The sequence below is a fragment of the Monodelphis domestica genome, chromosome 5, assembly GCF_027887165.1.
Source record: "Monodelphis domestica isolate mMonDom1 chromosome 5, mMonDom1.pri, whole genome shotgun sequence".
NCBI lineage: Eukaryota > Metazoa > Chordata > Mammalia > Didelphimorphia > Didelphidae > Monodelphis > Monodelphis domestica.
Genome location: NC_077231.1, coordinates 292,784,366 through 292,809,934, shown reverse-complemented (window position 1 = coordinate 292,809,934; position 25,569 = coordinate 292,784,366). Strand labels below are relative to the sequence as shown.

Genomic DNA, 25,569 nt, shown 5'->3' with positions numbered 1-25,569 from the left:
ATTTCATTATACTTTGGCAATAGTGCTAAGAGCTCATCTATGAAAATTAATAATATGACAAAAATTCCAGTATTAGTTGCAAGTATTTCCCCTAATTTTTTATTCTGAAATATGTTTTACATAGTTTTGTGCCTTTAACATCTCTTCCCTATGTCCAACTTAGGGATTTAATTTCTAATTCTGAGGAATTTGTTTCTAAAGGTTAATTCATTAAATATAAACTACTCTTATTCTATATGCTGAATTCTGCTTGAGCTATGGGTCCTATAATTACACTTTATACTACTATTCTTTCTTGTAAGTAAAAAAGGTGGATTTTTTTTCTCAGAGTCCTGAAATCAATCTCTCAAGAGAAAGAGTAAGCAGACATGAGAATGAGTCTGAAAGCTGAATAGAAGAAAGTATATATAATAAGCAGGTAGGTCAGGAAAAGATGTCCAGTGTTAAACAATACATTTAGAAATAGAAATCAGAGGTAGGGGAAAAAGGAAGAAAATAGTTGAAATGAAGACAAGGGAGCTGGGGGGAGGTGAGGAGAGAGAATGAATAAACAGAAGATTAGAGAAAATCACTCAGTGGGAAGAAACTTAGGGCCTGGAAACTCAGGAAGGGTAACCCAACATATTAGATACCAAGTAGATCTTGGGAACACATCTAGAAAGATGGTTGTCCAAATGTAAGTCTAGGGCAATAAAGAAAAGCCAAATCATATGAATAAAAGACTCTTTGGAGGCCATAGAAGAGAATACAGATAAGAGTCCCATCGTTCCATGGCCACAACTTTTAAGGTGAGACACATGAGTAGGGTATATGTATAAATATCAGAATAAAGACCATATGTAGAAGAACAGAGAATGGAAGCACATAAGGGGACATTTAAAACAAGAGGAAGTATATTCTAAACACATTAAAATATCTAACCTAAACAAATGCTGATCAGCTACAAAATCTAAAATTTGCTAGAACATTTGTTTCAGGACAGAGTGGCCAGCTGATTCCAAAGAAAGCTGAAAGATCTGACCAACCAGACAAGAGGCACTATTAGGAACAAAGCATATTGAATATTTACATATAGGATCTAGAACATTATCTTTTACTTTTCACCATTTCATTTCTCCTTATGTTTTCCATAGTAATGATGAAGGGTTGGATAGTGTTTTCAATGAAAAGGGTACAGGCCTACATTCTTTTTGGAGGCCAACCTAGAACATATGAGATATATGCTAGATTTAGAAATGATAGTATCTGAGTGAAATTCTGGGGTTTGTTGGTGAAAGAAAAGAGTAAAGCCTCAGGGTAAAATGGGTTAAGGCCAGGCATTAATGAACATTTTTCTTTATGGTCTCAACAGCAAACGCACATAATGCTAGCTTCCTACAATTTTCCCAAATTCTAAAGTGACTACATTGCCCCCCCCCCCCATGCCAAGTGTTCAGGCTTATCCCTTAATCAGTGTGGGCAACTCCCAGTATAAAAACTCTCTCCAGTGATACAGAACAAAAATTTAAATCTTTTGAAAGTTGCTGCAGAGCACCAATGGGTGGCCATGGTCACATAATGAAGGGTAGGGAAAATGTCAGACCTGACAAATACCTGTCATACACACACACACACACACACACACACAATAATACAAATCACAATCTTAATTCTAGTTAAGAACTTCTACCAAGTCACAAATTATATATTTGAAATCAACAAGGCATCCAGATAAAGTAGTAAAATAGGCCTTCTACTCAAGAGGCTTATATTCTACTGGGGAATGAGCCTATCTAAGTACAAAGAGGATACACTAATAAACTATCAATGATGGAAATAGAGGGGATCAGGTACTAACACCAAGGTTTGAGATTCCATGGAAGGAGGCAGTACTGAATTGAGCCTTAAAAAATTCCTTAAGGCTGAAAGTCAAAGAAGAGAGGACAGAGGGATGGATAGTTTGTAATGAGCAGCAAGTTGGTTACTTTGGCTGAAGCAAAGAGTACATGAGGAATAAAGTAAAGTAATATCTATAGTTAGTATTTAGGTGCCCAAACAGAGTAATTTTGAGTTTTACCCTAAATTCAGTAGGAGGCTACTAGTTTCTTAGGCAGAAGGAATGATATACAAGACCAGTACCTTAGGAATATCATTTTGGTAGCTACTTAGAGGTTGGGGTGGGGGTGGCAGGGGGTGGATTTAGCGAAACCAATTGAGAAGCTATACGGCAATGCTAATGGATAAGTGAAGTATAATAACGGTGACAACCTCAGAAAATATCAGTATGTAACAAGCAGTGTTTTCCACTTTTTAGACTATGCAAAAAAATGGCTTGCAAGTAATATTATCATTTGCAGCGCAAATGAAAACTAACATTTTCAAATAACAATGTTCCCCAACTCAGTGAACTACAAAACCCAAACAAAATCAACAACAGAGTAACCACCCGCACCCTCTCCTTTTCATTCTGGTACAGGCAATATAGCTGTCATAAGAAAAGACTTTAGGAAGAGATGAAGTGAGAGTTCAGTAGCAAATGGTCCTCGGGTCTTAAGAATGAAACACAACCATATCTTTTTATGCTTTGTAATACCTATTTATATTAAATTAATGTTAGTAAAATTTCTTGATTTAGTAAATTAAAATATGAAAATTCTGATCACAATATTTACTATGTAAACTTTATTCATCAAGTATGTTAAACTAAGATTTATATATTCTATATTCATTATTCTTTAATTGTAACTGGAGAATGGATTGAGACAAAATTATCCTTTTATGTTTACTTTCAAGTTAAAAAGTTAAATCCAACATACCTGGAAATCTACAGCTCTTTTACTTGCTAGATCAGCCTTGTTCCCTGCTAAAGCTATTACAATGTTAGGACTTGCTTGCCTCTGAAGTTCTTTGACCCAGTTTTTTGCTCTTGCAAAGGACTCCTGGTTAAATGGGAAAAAAAAAGACCACAAAATCTGCAACTAAAAGTCATTTAAGATAGTTAACTTATCTCTAAAACAGGTTTTTAAAAAATGGTTGGGTATGACTTTGTTAGAAATATTATTGACAGCATTGTTCAACAAAATTTCCCTTTTAAAGATAAAGAACTTGGCAGGAACAATACTGTGTTTATCATTCATGTTTTCACATGGGTGTTTTTTTCAGTTTATCTTGATTGAAGGGCCGTAGAGTAAAAACACATACTGAAAACTATCTTTTCATTGTAATGATGATAATAACGGAGTTTATTATTTTCCAGGCACTGTGCTAAGTACTTTACAATGATTATCTCAGTTGATCCTCACAACAGTACTGGGATAAGTGCTATTATTGATCCCCATTGTATAGATGAGGAAATAGGGTTGAAGTTCAGGGTCACACCTAGAATTGTCCAGATTAAAATTTGGATTTTCCTTACACCAGGCCTGGTATGGTACTCTATCTTCTATGCTCCCTGGCTGCCCAAATACATATTGTAATCAGTTTATACTTACCTCATTTGTGATATCATATACAACTATTGCTGCTTGTGCTCCTCTGTAGTACATTGGTGCTAAGCTATGATACCGTTCTTGTCCAGCTGTATCCCATATTTCAAATTTCACTGTTGTGTCATCAAGACACACAGTCTGGGTTAGAAAAGCCGCTGAAAAAAATAAACAAATAACTTGAAATGTTAATTGCTGATTTTCTTAAGTTTCTGTAATTTGATGACATATTTCTACATTTATTAATATAGAACTGCATTTGAAAGGGGTAAGACACAGGTAGGTAGGTGATTGTAGGACAGAATCTTTGCCTTGGAAGCCAGGAAAACCCAAGTTCAAATATAGCTTAAGATACGTCTAGTTCCGTGACCCCAGAACTATCACTTAATCTGCATGACTTAGTTTTCCCATTTATAAAATGGGGGGGGGGGGGGGGGGAGGAGATAACAACAGTATGCATCTCCCAGGATTGCGGTAAGGATCAAATGAGATATAGTTATAAAATGCTTAGCACAGTGCCTGGCACAAAGTAGAGGTTCAGAAATGCTTGTTAAAATACTTTTAAGGTATTTTTGAAATTGAGGAGATAAAACTTTCAATTACCAAGGATATGCCTCCATTTTAATTAATCAGTCATTAAAAAAAAAAACACCTAACAAAAGCCTTTCTCCATCTTCATATTTTTGGATAGTCTTTCAGCACAAAGAAACTGACAGTTCTCTAAGATGTGTTTGATTCTAAAATGTTCAAGAAAAACACTGCAATGGTACTTAAAAGAAACCAATTAAAAGGAGTAATTATAATAACATGAAACCTTGGAGAAAGCTTACAATTTTGGTTATTTTTGTAGGAAAGGCTTCACACACCTATGGAGACTATTTTTAAATAGCATTTAGGCTGTCATTAAGGCCACACACTCCCATTAAGACTATTGTATACTGTACCATCATGACTGCCACCATGAGAGTTGGGCTTGCCCACTTATTTTCTGGGCTCCTCAGAGATAGCATATACACTATATAGACACACACACAGACACACACAACAAGGCAGGGTGAACACTATCTCATCTAAGACATATAGTTATAAAATTCAAAAACTATTTATTAAGCACTTACTATAAAGGCAATGTGTGTGCTAGGTGCTATGGATATAAAGTGGAAAAAATATCTTGCCTTGAAAGCTCTTACAATCTTGTAAGCTTAATAATCCATATACGGAAAGGTATATAACCTGTATCGTCCTGGGTCATTGCATTCCTGCAATAGCCTCTTAATTGCACGTCATGCTTCTAATTTCTCAGCTCTAATCTTCCTCAAACTATTGCCAAATTGTTATACCTTGATGGGGAAATGACATGACTGGATTGGATTAAAAGATGGTTCTTGCCTTGAATTTTTATTAACCATGTGGGACTGATGTCAAGGTTATCAGATTTTGTCACACAATACATGAAATGCTGGATCCATAAATGGAGCATGTATGAAGAATGCTTAACATTAAACACTTCTGCAATTCACTTCACTAAGGTCCACTGAAGGGGATACACCAAGGTTAGATGAAAAAGGATTCTTGACTTATTCCTAAAATTTAGACAAAAAAACAAAAAACAAAAACCAACCCAATATAAAGTATTAAAAAAACCTATAAACATGTGATAGCAAACCTATGGAAAACATGCCAAAGGGGCACACAGAGCTCTCTGTGAGGGACTTGGGCAGAGCTGCTCCCTTCCCCCTCTTCACACATAACTGAGGGCATTCCTCACTTCACGTGCCTTTTTTGCCCAGAAGCCCAATGGGAACACTTCCTCCCTCCCCCATCTGGGGCAAATGGGAGGGGTGGGTGAGGGGGCCAATCAAGACCTGTGCTTGGGGGTGGGGGTGGTGTGCATGGCACACCATCTCTAAAAGGTTCGGAATCATGGGGGCAGCTGGGTGGCTCAGTGGATTGAGTCAGGCCTAGAGATGGGAGGTTATAGTTTCAAATCTGGCCTCAGACACTACTTAGCTGTTTGACCCCCATTGCCTGCCTAGCCCTTACCACTCTTCTGCCTTGGAACCAATATATAGTATTGATTCTAAGATGGAAGGTGAGGGTTTTTAAAAAATAAAATAAAGGTTTGGCATCACTGCTATAAGCAGTGCTAAGGAAAGTCTAATGTGAGGCACAATGAACAAGGTGCCTGGAGGTGAGGCAGTTTATGTTGAGCTTCCAGACGAACATACTTGTGTTCATAAACAGAATGTCTAGAAGCCAGTGACTAAGTTAATGTTTTAGGGGGGGAAATTCAAGTATCTCAAGTTGGGATTCAGAATCCATTTATGTCATAAAGACATATTATAGCTGGCATTGACCTGTGAGCTAAGAATGGTTTTTATATTTTCAAAGTGGGCTATAGTCTACCAATCCCTGTAATAACGGGTAGTCAGGTTCCATAATATATAATAGGAACATTGCAGTTTAGGTATGTCTGAAGGCTAGCCCAGAGAGCTAATGAATCTAAACCAGATGGCGAACCTTTTAGAGAAGGTGTTGGGTCCTCATCCCCATGACTGAGTGGTGTGCCCCTCCTCCCCACCACATACTGAGTAGGACCTGCCCCTCTTAACCCACACAAGGGAAGGAGAAAGTCCTCCCATTGGGCTGCTGGGCAGATGAAGTGAGGAATGTCCTGGGGGTGGGAGGTTGAGGGTGGGTGGGAGAGAATGGCCCTAGCCCTCTGCTCCCCTCCAGCACTGCTGTCTCTATGAGCCACCCATCTTAACCACTGGGTGCTCCCACTGGGCTGCTGGGCAGTGGGGTGGGGATGTGAAAAAATATCCTCAGGTGCAGTAGAGAAGGGGAGAGGAGCAGCTCTGCCTGAGCCCCTTGAACTTTCTAGTAATGAACTGGGGGGAGGATGCCTATGTGCCTGTGTGCCATCTTTGGCACACCCGTGCCATAGATTTACCATCATTGATCTTTTATTTTCATGGAAAAATGCACTCCTAATGACAACCAAAAATTTGTTAAAAAAAAAAAAAGAGAGAGAGACTTTAAATGGAAGTTACCATTTCTATTCTCTCTACTTCCAGTTACCCCTCTAGTCCAGCCCCAGAACCCTTGGCACAAAATGACAGGATAAAATGGCAGTACACTTTCAGTGCCAAAACTGTCTTGGTAGATAATCTTGGGGTTGCATGGTATGAGGCAAGATTAAACTCAGTTTTTCCTGCTGTCAAGTCCAGCATTCTATCCACTATTCTGAAAGAATTTCCAATCCAGTTAAGGATGACAAGCCAGGGATTTTGTGAAGTTAAGGAATGTCATTTTCCACATTGGTATCTTCCAAATCCTAACATACTGCCTTGTGTGTAATGGCTGTTAAAATGGAAAATAAAAAGTTGTAAGATTTTTTTAAGACCACACAGGAATTATAGGCAATACAAATAACAATAACAATAATAATATAATAACAATGCAAAATAATGAAGGAAGTTTTAAGAGCTCATAATAGACTGGATCTTGAAGGACAAATAGAACTTAGATATGTAGACAGAAGAGGGCAGAGAATAATACTAAGAGAAGTGGAACAGAAGTCAAAAGCTGTGTTTGGTAAGATAATTAGAGCTAAGATAAGAAATGCTGGTTCCAGAAAGACTGTGGCTCCTTGAATTCACTGCTAAGAAGGATGGACTTTATTCTGTAGAGAATCAGGAACCACTGAAACTTTTAGATTAGGTGACTAATATGGGTCAAAATATACAAATACTCTAGAGAAGAGGAAAAAGACTGGATACAAAGAGATGAGTAAGTAGAGTATTGTGGTAGTAGAGGAAGGCAGCAATAGAGGGCATAGAAACAGGCAGGTGTGAAGATAGGATTAACTCTTCCCTTGCCTATTTTTAAATTAATCAACAAAAACACCCCTACTTAACACTAAGTAGGGGAGGTCCACAAGCCACTTTTTAAAGTAGGTGATAACTACAGAATTAACTGACCACCCCCTAGCCAGTTCTAAGCAAATTTAAAGACTGCAATTGGCTCCCGTAAAGTGGAGGAAGGGATAGGAAGTGATGTGGATAAAGGACTACAAAAGTCCTGAACTTTCTGTCCAAGGGGGTCTTCAACCTGAATCTTGGACTGGGACTGCAGCTTGGAGTTAGGACTTGGGACTATAATGCTCTTGGACTGCTTCTGGTAAGACTGCTCCTGGATCTTCTCCTTTGTAGCTGACTTCAGTGAGAAGCTGACTCTCCTTTCCTGGCTTCTAGAGATTTAGTTCCAGAGATGCCTTCCCCTTTGGTTAAGGATTAACAAGTCCTCTGGAGCCGACCCAGAACAAGAGCAACATTTAGGGTGATAGTCTAGACATCTTTTCTACCTTCTTTTATATTTCTCTACTTTCACCTTTTTGTAAATAAAACTACTAAAAGTCATTTTGGCTTGAGCTATATTTTTAAATTGACGACCACAATATCTTAAAATTCTCATAAATTTAGTCAAACCTTTAATTTTAATTCCTTACACAGGGAAAGGGCTAAGGCAAAAATGGGTGGGGAACATGGCCCAACAAGAATGGATTTGGGGGGCAGCTGGGTAGCTCAGTGGATTGAGAACCAAGCCTAGAGATAGAAGGTCCTAGGTTCAAAAATGGCCTCAGACACTTTCCAGCTGTGTGACCCTGGGCAAGTCACTTGACCCCCATTGCCTAGCCCTTACCACTCTTCTGCCTTGGAGCCAATACACAGTATTGACTCCAAGATGGAAGGTAAGGGTTTAAAAAAAAAATAAAAAAGAATGGATTTGAAAGTAACATGGTGATAAACCTGCTTTAGTCATTACTGGGTGCTGAGGAAAAAGGTGGTTGGTTGTTAAAGAACTATAAGTCTGTACCTTGGGGAAAATAAACTCTGCTAATTTCCTATAGATCTTTGAAACTTAGAAATATTCTGAGCACTGTGTGAGCATAATTCCATCTGAATGCTCATTAGGCCACTTCTCTTCCATTTTTCCTTCAAATCCTCTTCATTATTAAATGATCATTATCTGTCACAGATTACACAAGGAACAGGACTTCTTTAAGATTTGGACAAGGGGCAGCTAGGTGGCTCATTGGATAAAGAACCAGGCCTAGAATTGGGAGGATGTCAATTAGCTGGAGAATAGAGGAACAAATTGTGGTAGATGACTGTGATGCAATAGCTATTGCAATGATATGGTTAATTAAAAAACAAATAAACAAACAAACTTGGAAAGATCTACATTAATTAATGAAGTGAAATGAGTGGAACCAAGAGAACATTTATTCAAAACTACAGAATGTGAAGAATAACTTGTGAACATTATATAAGAATAATCCGAGTGGATATTATATGGAGAGTGTATCTTTAAAGTTGCTGTTTTTCAGTTCATTCTCTAGAGATGGATATTCACGTTATTCTTTTGTAGCTATAGCACTGTTCTCCCTGCCATAGTCACTTCTCTCTCTTCCATGCTAGTGCCAGATTGTTCATCCTATAGTACACAACACATCTAACAATGGCATTTAAACCTCTGGTAATGCCCTATTGTTTCCAGGAAAAAACAATTCAGCTGGCCACTTAAACATCTTTCAGAATCTGGCTATTCCTAGGTTGCTTGCCCATGGCACTGCTTCATGCCCTCTGCATCCTGTAAACCTCAAAATTCCTTAGACTTATAAATGTTGGAAATTTCACCATTGGGATATTTCATACTTGGAAAATTTCTTACTGATAGTCTATTGGAATGGGAATCCCATTGGCATGGGAGGTTCTTCCTCTTCCCTTCTTAAGGTTACTTTAGGACAGAAACCCTTTGCTGAACAATGAAAAGGACTTTGACCTATGCTTAAGCATAGAACAGGAATTTCTTTGAGTCTTGATTGATTTTAGAATTGATACAATGGAGATACTTGGAATAAATCTCCACCCTATTCAGTCCTAATAGGATTGAGTAAGGGCTGCAGCCTAGATCAAAATTTAATTATTCCAATCTCTACCATACTCAAGTTAACAGGATTTAGAAAGGGCTGTAACAAAGGAGTAAAGATTTAATCATTTGAAAAATATGACCTTCAACAGACATGTGCAAAAGCCAGAAACCTCTGGGCGGTCCTGGGTTAAGTGAGAGCCTCCATTGACAGGGAAATTGATGAAGAGTGATTGGTAGATGTGAGGACTGAGGGGAGGCAACTTGGATGGTTTCCTTAAAGATAGGAGGGTCTGGAGACTTGAGGAGGTGGTTGAGTTTTTGGTCGGTGTGGTTCCTGGGCTCTGAGGAAGCTTGCTCGGAAGGAAGCTGAAGGTGGGGGCCTCTGAGACTGTTTCTCCATTTTGGACACGTGAGTAATAGGGACTGATCCTTTTTCTTTGCCCCAGCTATCTAAGGGCTTGGGCCTTTTGGCCCAGCCTAAACAGAAGGGGTATTTAAGCCCTATTCCCTTCTCTCTCTCTATATATCTCTAATTCCTTTCTTACTTCTATTGTAATTAAACTCCAAAAAAGGCTGACGGCTGACTTGAGTTTTTCATTTAGGAATTACATAGCTGATTCCTTGGCGACCTTAAATTAATATATATATCAGTCTTTTAAAGTGATTCCCTTGTAACAATCCTGACCAGACTGTCCTCCTTGCAGTTCTCAAACTCAGCATTCTATTTACTGCTTTACTCCCTTTGTATGTGGCTTGAGCCTAGAATCTTCTCCTTCCTCACCTGAACTTCAGCTTATGCTCCACTTCCTGCTGGGAACCCTTTCCTGATTCCCCTAGTTGAGTAGTGCTCTCTCTGACATATAAACTTAATCTCTTTGTAGGTTGCATCCTTCAAGAAGAATCCTGCAGTTCTCCTTGAAGACAGGATTGTTGTTCACCTTGTTTTTGTATCTAGCACCAAAATAATTCAGTGAGCTAGTGGTCACTTAGTAAGTACTTATTGGATTAGATTTTGTCTATGGTGTAGGGAGGGGCAGAGACATCTGAGAATAAGTTCTATTATATAAATAAAAATGGGGGGTGGGGGTGGGTGGGAAGACTTTTTGAACACCCTGAAACTCTCCATTACTCCTGACTGCCAACAGCAAGAAAATGTGAGTTAAATTGTGCTTAGTTTGCTACCTTCATTTAGACACTCATCAAACCTCTGTGATCTGGTTTCAACCATATCACTTTAGTGACAGTGGCCCAAGGTCAAATTAAATGGTCTTTTCTTAGTTTTCATCCCCCCCCCCCATTATTCCATAACTTGTGATTCTGCTGACTATTCCAGTCATTTCTGATCTGTCTGACTTGTTTCCCTCTACCTCCCTCATCTTATAGGTATAGGTCTCCTAGTCACCCAGACTGGTAATCTGGAGTTTTTACTTTTTCCTCTCCTTCAACCCCTCTTTCCAATCAGTTATGAAACTTAGCTAATTCTACCTATACATTATTTCTTGCATATGCTCTTAGCACTCCTGGACCAGTGTAGTCATTTATAACCTCTGTTCCTGTTCTCCAAAATGCATTCATTACATTACATGGAAGCAAAAGCACATCACTAAAATAAAATAAGTGATTCCTCTGTTCTTACAGGATATAATACAAATTCCTTAGCCTGACATGAAAAAAATTTTCATAACCTAGTACCAATCAAACTTGTCACTCAAGCCTCTCTTCATACATCCTATATTTTAGCTTTAGCATATCTCCTCTAGCTGTACTGTAAGTTCATCTTGACCATTCCTGTCCTACTAGGATTTACACAGATCATTCACACAGCATTAGGATTAGATATATACTCCCTGAACATTTCCTCCTGTTTCAAACGTTCTCTCCTTTTAAGGCCCTGTTTCATGGCACAAAATCCTCCATGTAAGATCTTAGTTCTTCAAATGACTTGTCTGTCCTCAGATTTTGGTTACCACTTTGGATGTCTTCTTTTGATCAAATTATATTTCATAAAATTCAACAAGTACCGCAAGAGTGGTTTTTATCATCAAGGAATCTGTGCATCCTAGACTTTTAGGGAACGTGGATAGAGTGCTAATTTGTATAAAGTACAAGGAAGGAGATTTACTCTATAGAAAGTGTTGTAAAACAGATCAGAATGAGCAGGTTAAAGACGATGTAACAAAAAATAAAGAAGCCTGAGAATACATATTTAGAGCTAAGTAGTGTGGGCCTAGTCACAAAGACCAAATCTAGCCTCAGACACCTACAAACTATACAATCCCGGGCAAGTTGCATAACCTCTGTTTGCCTCAGTTTCCTCATCTGCAAAACAGGGATAATAACTGCCCCCAATTTGTAAAGTGCTAATATTAGCAGTGTCTGATATGGTAAGGACTATATGTGTTAGTATAAGATTAAAAATTAATCCAATACTCCAAATTATATTTTATAAGATTTATTAATAATCACTTGAAGTAGAGGAAAGTAAATAAATACTGTCAGTAAAAAGCAGTTTCCCAGACTAAGAAAGCAGAAGAGAGACAGAGGGCAGTTACACAAAACTTTATCTACACAACATAAGAACTTAACAAGGGGATGAAAGGAAAGGGATTCTGGGAAATGTAGTTCATGGGTACAAAATTATAATTACACATTAGCTATTATTACCACCACACTAAAATAAAACCTTCATGGTAACATAGTATGTTACTTCATTAATAAATGAGGTGGGACTAAATTCCTTTTTGTTCTAAAATAAGGTTTCTCTAATTCCACCATTTTCCCCTTTGTCCGTACTACTTGTCTGTGCTAACTTGTGACTGTTGGCATTTAGCTTTCCTTGATCTCCAGAACTTTTCCCCAAGCCATCAAAAAGCCTTCCCCTCTATTCTAATAGTACTTGGGGCAGAGGATCAAAGGACTGAAGCTGGATGAAATCAAGTCAATGACTCCCATGTGGAAGTTTGCAGTGATGATCTTAGAGGTTCACACTAACTCTTTAATGATATCTTAAGCAGTAAATAACTGCTCAGTTATGTTACAATTATATTTTCTCCCTGGGCATGCATGTGCAGGTTTGAATTATTAGAGGTTTCAGTAGTGCCCTGAAATCATCACAATCACACTCACACTGAATTTGATGTTCATGCAGCATTATATTAAACTACTTCTGACCAAGTACAATGTGTTCTTGTATTTTTTCATCAACTGTCATCAAATTATTTCCAAACCGCCAGAGGTTCACTACGAGAGTAGAAAGCATTTTCTAATACAAAACTGATCTGTCTGTCAATGGATGATAAGGCACAGCGTGAATTTTAAAATCTCCATCTTGGTTTGTCTAGCACCAAAAATTGTGCATACCCACACTACATGGACATGTGCTAGTCAATGACAAATCAGAAATAACTAAATGCCCACCTGGGCTGTCCTAAGTCAAGCTGGAGTCACCATTGGTACTTGTGAGGCACAGGAAGTGAGGTAGGGAACAGTCTCTGGAATTCGCTCACTTCCTGTGGACAGGGCTAGGCAGCAGTTCATGCTAGGAGCTTGAGCAGGGAGGAGGCCTGCAGACAGCTTTCCTTCAGATTGGTCACGTGAGTCAAGGACTGATTCTCTTCTCTACCTTGGCCTTTGGGCCTAAACTCCCTCTGGCTCTGCCAGAAGGTTGTGTTAACCTTTTTCCTTTTTCCCTTTCCTCTTCTCTCCTTCTCTCCCCCTCCTTTTTTTTCTTACTCCCATTGTAATTAAACCACCATAAACTTCATTCTGACTTGAGTGTTTCATTTTAGGAATTTCATAAGTAAATTCTTTGGTGACCATAAATAATATGCCAATCTTTAAAGGTGATTTTCACAATCACAACAGATGCATTTCCTCATTTGCATTCTGTACTGAATGCCAAAATAGCTCCTGTGTCCTCTTCATGGAGCACATCAACTATACTATACTATAATTTCATGAACAAGATGCTATGGAAAAATCTGTGTTCTTGCAGTGTAAATGTAAGGCTGCTTGAAAACCATAACTGGGGCATGTGCTTTTATCAGCCATGCTGAAACCATATAAACATGCTTCAGAAACAAATCTTATACTGCTTCGCACTGACTCCTTCACTTATGTTACTAGTCATTTGTCTGTTAGATTTCAAAATCACCCGGATGGCAATACCTCATATTTGGTGGAGTTAGGAAGAGTATAAATGGTATAGCAGAAAAGAAAACCACATCTGAAGATTCTTTTTTTTCAAACATTACTTCATATATAAACATTATTAAAAATAAAGTAACATACATAATTAATGATGACGATAGCTAACATTTATATAGTGTTTACCATGTACGGTGCTATACTTTGCAATAGTTATCTCATTTGTTTGACAACAGCAAGGTAGGTGCTACTACATTCCTATATAGATGAAGAAACTACGACAAATAGGTTAAGTAACTTGCCTGGAGTCTGAGGCCAAATTTTAATCACTTTAGTTTTCTATCTACTGTACTGAACTTTAAATTTGTCCCTTAAAACAGTTGCTTGGCATTAGCCAGTGTAAAAATAAAGATTTTAAATTGTCACTAGCTATTCATTTTCATTGACTGGCCAGGTGACTAAAAACAAATTTCCATATCTCATCAAGAAAGCTTGCAAAATTTCTCCTTCCATTCCTACCACATTATTTGTGAATGAACGTGCTCATTTTATTGCTTTAAATCAAAATATAGAAATAAAGTCAGGACTAGACTTGAGACTATATCTGGTATTACAAGTTTAACATCAAAATTAAGCTTATATGATATTAGATATCATTCAAGCTATAATTTCTTTCTTACCTTCTATGTATTGGTTCTAGGCAAAGGGGGCTAAGTGACTTGCCCAGGATCATACAGCTAGGAAATGTATGAAACCAGATTTGAATTTAGGATACCTCCCACTTCTAGGGTGGGTTCTCAACCCACTGAGCACCCAGCTGCCCCTCTGTAATTCTATTTCAATGAAGTCTTGCTGGATTAATTCCTTTAAATTCTTGTAGCATGCCCCACATTAAGACTCCTAATTTATTTTATAAGTAGTTATCATTGTAGTTGTTATAAAGGGGCAGGTAGGTGATGCAGTAGATGAGCAATGGGCCTGGAGTCAGAAAGACCTGAGTTCAAATTTGGCCTTAAGACACTAGCTGTGTAACCCTAGATAAGTCACTTAACCTGTGTGTGTCAGTTTCCTCATCTCGTAAAATGGAGTATAATAATAGCACCTCCCTCCCAGGGTTGTAATGAGGATCAATTGTGATAATAACATTAAAGCACTCAGTATAGTGCTTTGACACATAGTAAGGAATATACCAATATTCGCTACTAATATTTAAATTATTGTTAACACTTGATGAATACATCTGAAAGAATATCATGAGTAGTAAATTAAATTTACCCTGGAGATCTGCAACACTTTTTTCCTATTGATATTGAAAGTTGTTCATAGAACAAAAAAAGTTGAGAAAAACTGGTGTAGTCCAACCCCTTTATTTTAGAGATGAGGAAACTCAGACCTAGAAAGGTTAAATGACTTGTCAGATTCTAAATTCATTGCCCTTTTCACTGCACCACAGACCATCTTTAGAATATCAAAACATACTTTCTATAACCTAATAGAAAGGGAAGCAGGAATCCTCAATAGCTACTTCTAGTAGAGAAAATTAGTGTTTTCTTTGCTACCCCTTTTAGGAGCTAAGACAGGATCATGGAGTAAGAAGTTCCAAAAGGGCATATATTCAAATGAAGATTAAACACACTACACACATACACCTACCCTAAAACCAAAGGTGAAATACTTTTTGGATTATTTACATTACTATTTTTCTCTTTACAGATATGTCAAACCTAACTAAGCAGTAAAACTTACTGTGCCAAACTAGCTCAGTTACCTCTTGATTACCACATGTCACCTTGCTTTAATTAATGTTAATTTAATTAATACAGCTGTTTTCTAGCTTTTTACAGCTATACTGCACTAACTGTCCCCAGTTGTACTTTAGCATGACCTCAATTTTTCAAATGCAATCTACTGTCATGGCACCCCCCCCCCCATCAATCTGCTCCTCCACCATCCCCACTGAATCAACTTCCTTATGGCAGTAGCATAATATAATATCGTCATCTAATAAATGAAGAGATTGCTTCATGGTAAGCATCATTTCTATGTTGATGTAATAAAATCTCATTTAGTAATTCCCAACTTGCCATGATAAGTAGTGCTTACAGATGATACTGATGAAGATGTCTAAGAAGTCAAATATGAGATTTATGTTAGGTCAAGCCTCAAAATCATCAACTAAATATTTTGTGATTTACTTGTTCTGCACATAGCAGGCCCTTCAATGTTAGTCCTTCAACTGAACTAGGCTGTAAAACAGAGACGCGAAACACAGATGGCTCACTCACCAGCTCCAAAGAATGTTACTTCACTTTGGTGAAAATCCCCACTCCTTCCCATAGGAACCCAGGACTACTTTGGGCTCTGACAGGTGAGCTCTCTGCCTTATCTTATTGGGAACCAGGCCACCATCTTACTTTGTGACCATAAGCTCCAAACCACGCTACCCTGAGTTTATTCTCCCAATGATGCCAGGGACTTCTGTACTTCCTGTGCTTGTATCCCTAGTGCTTGACACATGGTAATCACTTAATATCCATGCTATCTCAACACAGCTGAGGCTCTACTTGGGACTTACTTGATACTACAAAAAACCTAACTGATAGTGTTTCTACTAGGGAACCCACCAATCTAATTTAATCTAATAAGTACTTACTAAGTACCCACTAGCTCACTGAATTATTTTGGTGCTAGATACAAAAACAAGGTGAACAACAATCCTGTCTTCAAGGAGAACTGCAGGATTCTTCTTGAAGGATGCAACCTACAAAGAGATTAAGTTTATATGTCAGAGAGAGCACTACTCAACTAGGGGAATCAGGAAAGGGTTCCCAGCAGGAAGTGGAGCATAAGCTGAAGTTCAGGTGAGGAAGGAGAAGATTCTAGGCTCAAGCCACATACAAAGGGAGTAAAGCAGTAAATAGAATGCTGAGTTTGAGAACTGCAAGGAGGACGTCTGGTCAGGATGCAGAGGGCATGAAGCAGTGCCATGGGCAAGCAACCTAGGAATAGCCAGATTCTGAAAGATGTTTAAGTGGCCAGCTGAATTGTTTTTTCCTGGAAACAATAGGGCACTACCAGAGGTTTAAATGCCATTGTTAGATGTGTTGTGTACTATAGGATGAACAATCTGGCATTAGCATGGGAGAGAGAGAACTGTGGCAGGGAGAACAGTGCTGTAGGCAACTGTGTGTAAGAGAGATAAGGGTAGTGGTCAAGAATGGTGAGAGGATGTGAGAGAAGACAATTGAGAATAGGAAGCTGGGACTGATATTATCTAGTTCAAGGGAGAGATGAATAGCCAAACATCACAATGATCTTTTTAAGGATGAAAAGCAGTTTTGAGTTAGAATCTTTACATTTGCACATGGTGTCTCAGGACTTAGTCACTTTTTTCTTTTTTCAAAAGTCACATTGTGCCACACAATGACTAATTCTCCCTCTTACTTCTGTTAAAGTTATTTGCATTTATAACTTTGTGTTGTACTCAAAAAGGGAAACACAATGGATCATTTGTCAGGGCAAGTCACTAAAGAAATTAAGATGACTAATTTATGGCTTTCAGGGCAATGGGCAGAGATCCAGAGATCCATCCATAAATGGTTGGACTAGAGAAAGAATTCACTGAATGGACAGTAGTAAGCTAAAAACAAGTTAGAAGATATAGCTCTGAGTAAAGGAAGAGGAAAGAGATATATAGTAAATACAAAAACACCAGGTGAAATTATATTGGTTAGAGACAATGAATATTCAGAGGATTCAAATCCTTCAACTTGTGCTTTGTGTTGGATCTAGTGAAACACTAGCAATCACCTGTTTTATGCCTTGCCTGAAAGGAAGAAGGTCAAACAAATAGGCTTAACACTGTTATATCTATCAAACAATGTTGGATAATTTTGATGTGTGCAAATGGCTATATTGTTGGAAGAAAATTCTTTTAAATGGCATTTTGCTCTATCTGATCAAATGTTTTTTAAAAACAGTATCTTATATGTTCTAAATTATAGTTAATTATGAAATATTAAGATGTTTTCAACTGTGGAATACTGATAGGAAGTCTCCTTATTTACTATTAATACTCTCATGGCCTATTCATAAATTATTTTCAAAAACTTTTACATAGATAGAATAAGCAGATGTCAATGGAAACTAGTTTCTCAGTTGACAAGTCTCCGTTTTTCTCCCCATACCACCTTTGGCATCTTCTGCTCCTTCTTCTGAATCAATCCTTTAATACCTCAGAATTGATTATGTTGTCCAGATTTCCTCTAGGTACACTTGCTACATTTTGCTGCTCATCTCAGCTCTGATCGTTTTAATAAGTTTCCTTCTCTATAAGCACACCAGGGACCCAACATTAAATGTGGTAGCTCATGTGCTATTGTTGGTTTAAAAAAAGTAGTTTATTACAATCTTCACAGATCTTTTTCCTCATGTAGTCTCTTTGTAACTCTCCTTCCACCATCATTCTTGATATCCTTGAAATGACTGCTTAGTTATATCTCCTGCCAAGGTGAGTTTAAGAATACATTACTTCTCTATGAGGTAATATTTTTCTTCAATTTCTATTATCCTTCTCTGAAAGAAAAGTTTCTCGCATTTTGTGTTCAAAATTAAAAAGTAAAGATCAACACCATTATAGAGAACCATTGTCATGAAATTACAAGGGCCACACTAGTTTAGAACATAAACTTTTCTACATGTAGATGAACACAAAAAAGAGGGTTCTCTATGAAATCATGAATCATTATTTCTTATATTGCTTTAAAAAGAGTATGTAATAAATTCTAAATATTACTCTAAAAAACCATCCTGTTTGAGTGCTTCCTTATGGTTTCTTCTGAACATTAAAAAATGTTTCAGGAGGACATGTGACACTCATTGCCAATGGGAGGGGGGAGGGAGGAAAAGAAAACGGATCTTTGTTTCTAATGAATAATGTTTGAAAACGACCAAATAAAATAATGTTTAAAAGGAAAAAAATGTTTCAGGATCCTTCTTTTTGGTACCACTATAACTATACTCACCTCCTTTAATAAAAACTAAGAACGGGGGGGGGGGGGGGGATCCTTAAAATACAGCTAAGCAAAACAAATCCACATGGTAGCCATATTCAGCAATTTATATGCTTCTTTTGGCAAATACTATATATCCATTATTTATCAGGAGGTAGGTAATATGCTTTTACTTTTAGTTTCTAGAGACACTGATCAGGTCATAATTTTTTCAAAGTTGTTTTGGCTTACAATGTTGTTCTCCTTATATAAATTATTCTCTTGGTTCTGTTTGCTTCATCCAGAATTGCTTCTCTTATTTCCTATGAAACAATACTGTTCTATATTACATTTATATACCACAATTTGTTCAGTCATTTCTCCAAATGCCCAAAAGACAACTAAAGACTTTCCCCCCACTCCCAATCTTCCTTTCAGAATCAAGCATCTAGCTTTCTTTTCAACTATTCTCTTCTTGGCATTATTTATCCTCTCTTTTAACTTCTTTTACTATCCCATATGTCTATTCTTTGGTCACTTGACAACTCTCGTTTAAAATCAACAGTAGCTATGTTATAGAGTCTTTCTCTCTATATAGAGACTCTATAACAGACTGTCTAAAAGTGAATGCCTTTTTGCCACTCTACCACAGTCACTGTCACTACAGAAAGATCTGGAGCTATACAAGACTGAAGGCCATTTTATTTTTATTTCACAGGCAGCTATAGCGAAAGAATTCATCTATAAAATAGCTAGCCTATGTGCATGACTTTATGAAGGTACCAGTGTTTAGGGGGACAATAAATCATTTTAGCTTACATAGACCAACAGTAGGAGATAAGATTTGTCCCTCAGACAAAATACATTTTTAAAGAGACTGGTCAAAGTACTGTTTTTGCCTTTCTTTTGAATATTAAATTGGCTATGATATTGAGTAGGTGAGGGGGAAGATAAACATTTATATAGCACCTACTATGTGCCAAGCACTTTACAAATCTTATCTTTCACTTGATCTTTACAATAGCCTTGAGAGGTAGACGCAATCATATCCATTTTACAGCTAATGAAACTGAGGTAAATAAAGGGTTAAGTGATTTGCCCAAAGTCAAACTCCTAGTAAGTGTCTGAGGCCAGACTTGAATTTAGATCTTCCTGACTCCAGGACTATCTACTGTGCCATTTTGCTACTTCATAAACTACAGTGGAAAAGTGGCAGGGAGATAAGATTAGGAGAACACTAGTTAAGGTATAAAGTGATATGGTAAATTGGGGGCAGTGGGAATGGGAAGGAAGGGAGGGATTATTTAGATATTAAGCAAAAATCTAGACTAATGTACTGTATCACCACACAACAGAATATCATGAGGGTTTGTTATATGAGGAATTAAAATATTTTATTTAGGCAGCAAAGTTTACTTTGCTGAAGCAACTGGGCAGTACAATATAGAGTCCTGGATCTGGAGTCAGGAAGCCCCAAATTCAAATCTGTTCTCAGACATTACCAGCTGTGTGACCCTGAGTATATCACTCTCAGTTGCCTCATCTTAAAAGTGGGAGTAATAATAGCAAGTATCCTCTAGGGTTGTTTGGAGACAAAATGAAATAATTGTAAAGGACTCTGTAAGTCTAAAAGCACTATATAAAACTAGCCACTGGACATTTTATACTCTGTCTGAAGGACATACCCCTTTTGAAGAGAAGGATTTCCTACATGAAATTTTCCATACATTGGTGTGGAAAAAATGAGTAAGAATCAGACAGTCCCTACTAGATTTTACATATTCTGAGTGTATATCATTCTACTCTTATGGTAAAATTTAAATTTAGATCAAGATAGTTCTTTAGAACATTTTAGATTAATGCATCTTTGAAAATTTTCTTTGGGTTTGCATCAGCTACTTTTATAGACAAACGTCATCATGAAAACTAGTTTATCACTTCTTAATTGGCATGAAAACAGGTTATTTTTACTGTTGATTTAACAATTGATTCTTAATCACAAAAATTATAAAAGGAAATAGTGGGCTATAAAAATGGATTGTTACATTTCCTTTTAATATATATAATATAGGATAATAAAACCAGCCAAAATCCGTTAGTAATACAGTACAAAAAGCATAGGCTCTACAGTTTAAAAAACTCCATTTGTATTGTATCTTGCCTTTAACACTAACTACCTGCTATTACCTCTTTGGGCCTCAGTTTCCTCATCTGTTAAATGAGGGAATTTGATTAAATGATCTCATCTCCTTTAGCTCTAAATTAGCTCATGAGCAGTCAGTATTTAAATTGTCTGTAGACTGATGGAAGATATCAAATTAGTTACGGAAAGCATCTTAACAATTACAATAAAATCTCATTATTGTGATCACCAATTTTATCAGCCACTAGAATTAAATATACATTCCTAAGCCTGGCATTTAAAGGACTCTACCATCTGGCTCCAACTTGTTTCTAGTGTTATCTCATTTATTCCCTTGCAAATATGCTACATTCTAGTCAAACTGATGTTCAATTTCCAGACTCCATGTATTTCTACAAGCTATGTTCAAGTTTCTCAGAATCCTTATTTTCCCATTAGAATTAGTTTGGTTATATCCTACTAGTTGAAGCCTCCCATACTGTCCCTGACTATGTACAGACTAACTTGAAATTACTTACTGAAGCTATACTACTTCGTAACATGAGGCGAGGAGGGCTGGAGTAGAGGCAAATTGGAAGGTAAGGTCCAGGAAGGAAAGCACTGTTTTCTGATAATTCTCCCCCCCCCCCCCAACACATGCATAGAAAACACCATAATAAATGATTGAACTGGATCACCCTTGTTGTACCATCCTTTTAGTCACATTTGATGCTTTATGATCCCTTTTCTTGGCAAAGATACTGGATGCCATTTCCTTTTCCAGTTCATTTTACAGATGAGAAACAAAGGCAGGTAGGGTAAGGTAAAGTAACTTGTCTGGGGTCACACAACTATATGAAGTCAGATTTGAACTCAGAGAGAAGTCTTCTAAGCCCAAAGTTCTATCTACTTCATTACCAAGAACTGGATCATTAGAATTACAATAAAAAGCTATTAACATGGGAATGCCACTAATTCCCACCTACATTAGGAAGTGGATACTCCACAGTGAAAATACATGGAAAGCATACTAAGCTAATTTCAATGCATCCTTCTCCACTAAAGAATCATCTGGTGTTTCAGAGATCCCTTTCCATAACATATAGAGGTAATTTGATGTCATCTGCCTCTTAAGAATAGGTATAGGGGGCAGCTGGGTAGCTCATACCTAGCCCATACCACTCTTCTGCCTTGGAGCCAATACACAGTATTGACTCCAAGATGGAAGGTAAGGGTTTAAAAAAAAAAGAATAGGTATAGGGGGCAGCTAGGTACCTCAGTGGATTGAGAACCAGGCCTAGAGATGGGAGGTCCTAGGTTCAAATCTGGCCTCAGATACTTTCTAGCTGTGTGACCCTGGGCAAGTCACTTGACCCCCATTGCCTAGCCCATACCACTCTTCTGCTTTGGAGCCAATACACAGTATTGACTCCAAGATGGAAGGTATGGGTTAAAAAAAAAAAAAGGTATGGGGGCAGCTGGGTGGCTCAGTGGATTGAGAGTCAGGCCTAGAGATGGGAGGACCTGGGTTCAAATGTGACCTCAGACACTTCCCAGCTGTATGACTCTGGGCAAGTCACTTAACCCCCATTGCCTAGACTTTACCACTCTTCTGCCTTGAAGCCAATATACAATATTGATTCCAAGATGCAAGGTAAGGGTTAAAAAAAAAATTGGTTAAGACTTTTGGACCAAAAATGAATTTTAGAATCTTGACTCTAACAATAAACAAGTAATTACTTAATGGCCAACTATGTCAGGTACTGTGTCAGATGCTGAGGATAAACATATAAACAATGAAAAAAATCCTAAATGTAAGATGCATACATTATAATGGAGGTAGTGAAGGTAGTAGAAGATAACAAGTATATATATAAAAAGAAAGAACAGAGATCATAAATACAAATAGGTACAAAGTAGTTAAATGTAAAATAGTGTGGGACAATCTATAGCTTCATGCAGATGGTGCTTGAGAATTGCATTTTAAAAGTAGAGATTACTCCACAAAAGGTGAGGAATTACATTCTAGGCATAGAGAAAAACCAGTACAAAGGCAGAAGACAGGCCAGAACATGAAGTGTGGGAGGGGAAGTAAAGTTTAATGAAGCTAGAGGGATGAGGGCCAGGCTAAGTAGGCCTTTAAAAGCTCAAGAGTCTAAACTTATACTAGAGGAAATAGGAAATCACTAGAGTTGACAGACTAAGGCAGTCAGATAGTCAGATCTGTCCTGAAAGAAAACTATTCTGTTAGCTGCAAGCAGGCTATACTAGAGGTTGGAGATCAATTAGGAGGCTTCTGCAATAATTAGACCCTGAACTAAGGATGTAGTTATATAAGTAGAAATGGATGGGACAGATGTTATGAGAATAGAAACTGTAAGATTTGGCAAATTACTTTATTTGAGGGAGCCCAAGGAGTCCAGAATAATGCCAAGATAATGAACCAGAGATACTAGGAAGGATGGTGGTGCTTTTTGACAAAAATGAGAAAATGAGGGGTTAAGAAGACAATGAGTTAAGTTTTAGGCATACTAACTTTAAGGTATTTCTAGAAGATCTAGTTTGAAATGTCCAACAGGAATCGGTGCCAGGTATGTTTCATAATAGAGTTCTGTTTATAAGTTATGTATTATGCTTTACATTTTGGACCATAAATAAAGGTTTTAGAATGATTACTGGCTTTAAAGTTGTCAATGGGGACACCTGGGTGGCTCAGTGGATTAAGAGCCAGGCCTAGAGACTGGAGGTCCTAGGTTCAAATCTAGCCTCAGACACTTCATAATGATGTGGCTGTGTGGCCCCAGGTAAGTCACTTAACCCCCATTGCCTATCTAACCCTTACTGCTCTTTTGCCTTAGAACCAATAAACAGTAGTGATTCTAAGACAGAAGGTAAGGTTTTCTTAAAAAGTTGTCAATTTTTAAAAATATTTAGACTTCAAAATATGCAACGTGAAAATCTGTGACGATACAGACCAGATCAGAAAACAAGGTACTAATATTTCAAGGATATATAGTTTGATGGTTTAGTTGGTCAATGTAGGAAACTTTCCACAAGCTGGTGGTTTACTTTTGCCTCAGCTTCTAAACCTTGACATGAGTGATCCAACAGAGTGGCTAAAATCCTTTGCCATTCAATATTATTGTCACCACCTTTAGGAAACAGTAAGATCTAATTTTTTTGGTGGTGTTGTTCATTTACTAAATTAAGGATATTTATCTTCCATACCATTTTGTATGCCCATTAAGTATAGGGACAGCTAGGTGGCTCAGTGGATTGAGAGTCAGGCCCAGCGATGGGAGGTCATAAGTTCAAATGTGACCTCAGACACTTCCTAACAGTGTGGCCAATACACAATATTGATTCTAAGATGGAAGGGAAGGGTTTAAAAAAAAATAAAAACACTAAGTATAATCATACTATAATCTAAATTGGGAGGGCAGGATTACTGAGAATTCAGTCTGGGGAATCTTCATCTATAAGGAGAATACTAAAGAGAACTCCTTCTTGCACCTTAATACAGCTAGTGCATAGACTTAGAATAATATACACCTACTACTTTTCCTATATTTTCTGTAGAATCATAATGAAAGTATAAGATGGTTCCAAGATGTTTATCATTACAATCTAAATTAAAATGCTTGATGGCAAAGTTTGTGTTAAGACCAAGAAAAAGAGAAAGGTTATTTCCCCCCCAAGAACGAGTTCTCAATGTCTCTGCTTCTAACATTTACAAATCATCATATATGTTCTAGGCTTAAAAGCACAAACATTTTCTGTTATAATAACATCTATTCTATTATACAGAAGACATTTATAGTTATCCAACAACCTTAACTATGTGGAATAGCCAAAAGCAGACCAAAAAAAAAAGAAAAAGCCTCTAACCAACTAGAATTATTGTTGAAAAGTCCACATACTTTTTCTGTGGAAGATGTCCCCAAAGTCTTCACTCAACAATTAATAATGATTCTTAGAACTAAAAAAAAAATGCTTATCCAAGTATTCTACAGTAGAATTAACAATAAATTAGAAGGGGGGCAAGGGATGGAAGATAAATTGTTAGAAACAGGCACACTGACATAACACTGTAACAAGCAGACTGAAAAAGCCCACCTTTTGCTACTATATTGAAGCCATTTAGCATTGGAGCAAATAGACCATCTTACATTAAAGATCTGACAGGGCCATTACTGTTCCATCAGATGGTAACAAATTAACTGGCATTTTTTATTCCTAAATAATAAACAAAAGGTTAAATTATAATTCTTGCCTACTTTTATGAACAAAGCTAGTTAGTGCAGTGGATATTGCTGGGCCTGGGGTAAGGAAGATCTCAGTTTAAATCTTGACTTAGGCAATTCCTAGCTGTGTGACCCTGGACAAGTCACTTCACAACTGTTTGTGTCTCAGTTTACTCATCTATAAAATGGGGATAACATTATCACTTACCTCTCAGGGTTGTTGTGAGGATGAAATGAAAGAACATGTAAAGTGCTTTGAAAACACAGTAATTTATAAATGCTAGTCATGACTGACAAAAATGCTTAAGTTTTTATGGAGATGTGGATGGAATGAAGGAAATGAACATGCTTAGTCTAGAAAAGAGAACCTTCAGAGGGTAAATAATAGCAGCCTATGTTCGATGTAGCTCTCAATGCTGAGATCTTACCAGCTTGAGCCATATCCTAATCCCAGCCTTCTTAAACAGAATGCTGCCAAACTTTTAGCAAAATTTCCACGGGGGGGGGGGGGGGGGGGGGTTTAAAAGGAAAAACAAACTTTTTAAAGCAGTAAATGTTGGTTCCTAACAAACTAATGTCTGTGAAATATCCCATTTTTGGATTGTTGGACATAGGATCATACAAGGTGAAAGAAATCATCATATTACATTAAAGTATAGCTCAGT

The 25,569-nt window shown here is 37.5% G+C and overlaps 1 protein-coding gene across 1 annotated transcript in view; it reads right to left on the bottom strand.

Annotated features, from left to right (window-relative positions):
- RAB5A (RAB5A, member RAS oncogene family) overlaps nucleotides 1–25,569 on the bottom strand; it is a 40,786-nt gene that overhangs the window by 5,963 nt on the left and 9,254 nt on the right. The window contains exons 3-4 of the mRNA XM_001369686.5: nucleotides 3,471–3,622; nucleotides 2,796–2,918 (exon numbers count right to left, since the gene is read on the bottom strand). Of these exons, the coding sequence (XP_001369723.1) occupies nucleotides 2,796–2,918; nucleotides 3,471–3,622 (275 nt within the window). The remainder of the gene's footprint in view (nucleotides 1–2,795; nucleotides 2,919–3,470; nucleotides 3,623–25,569) is intronic.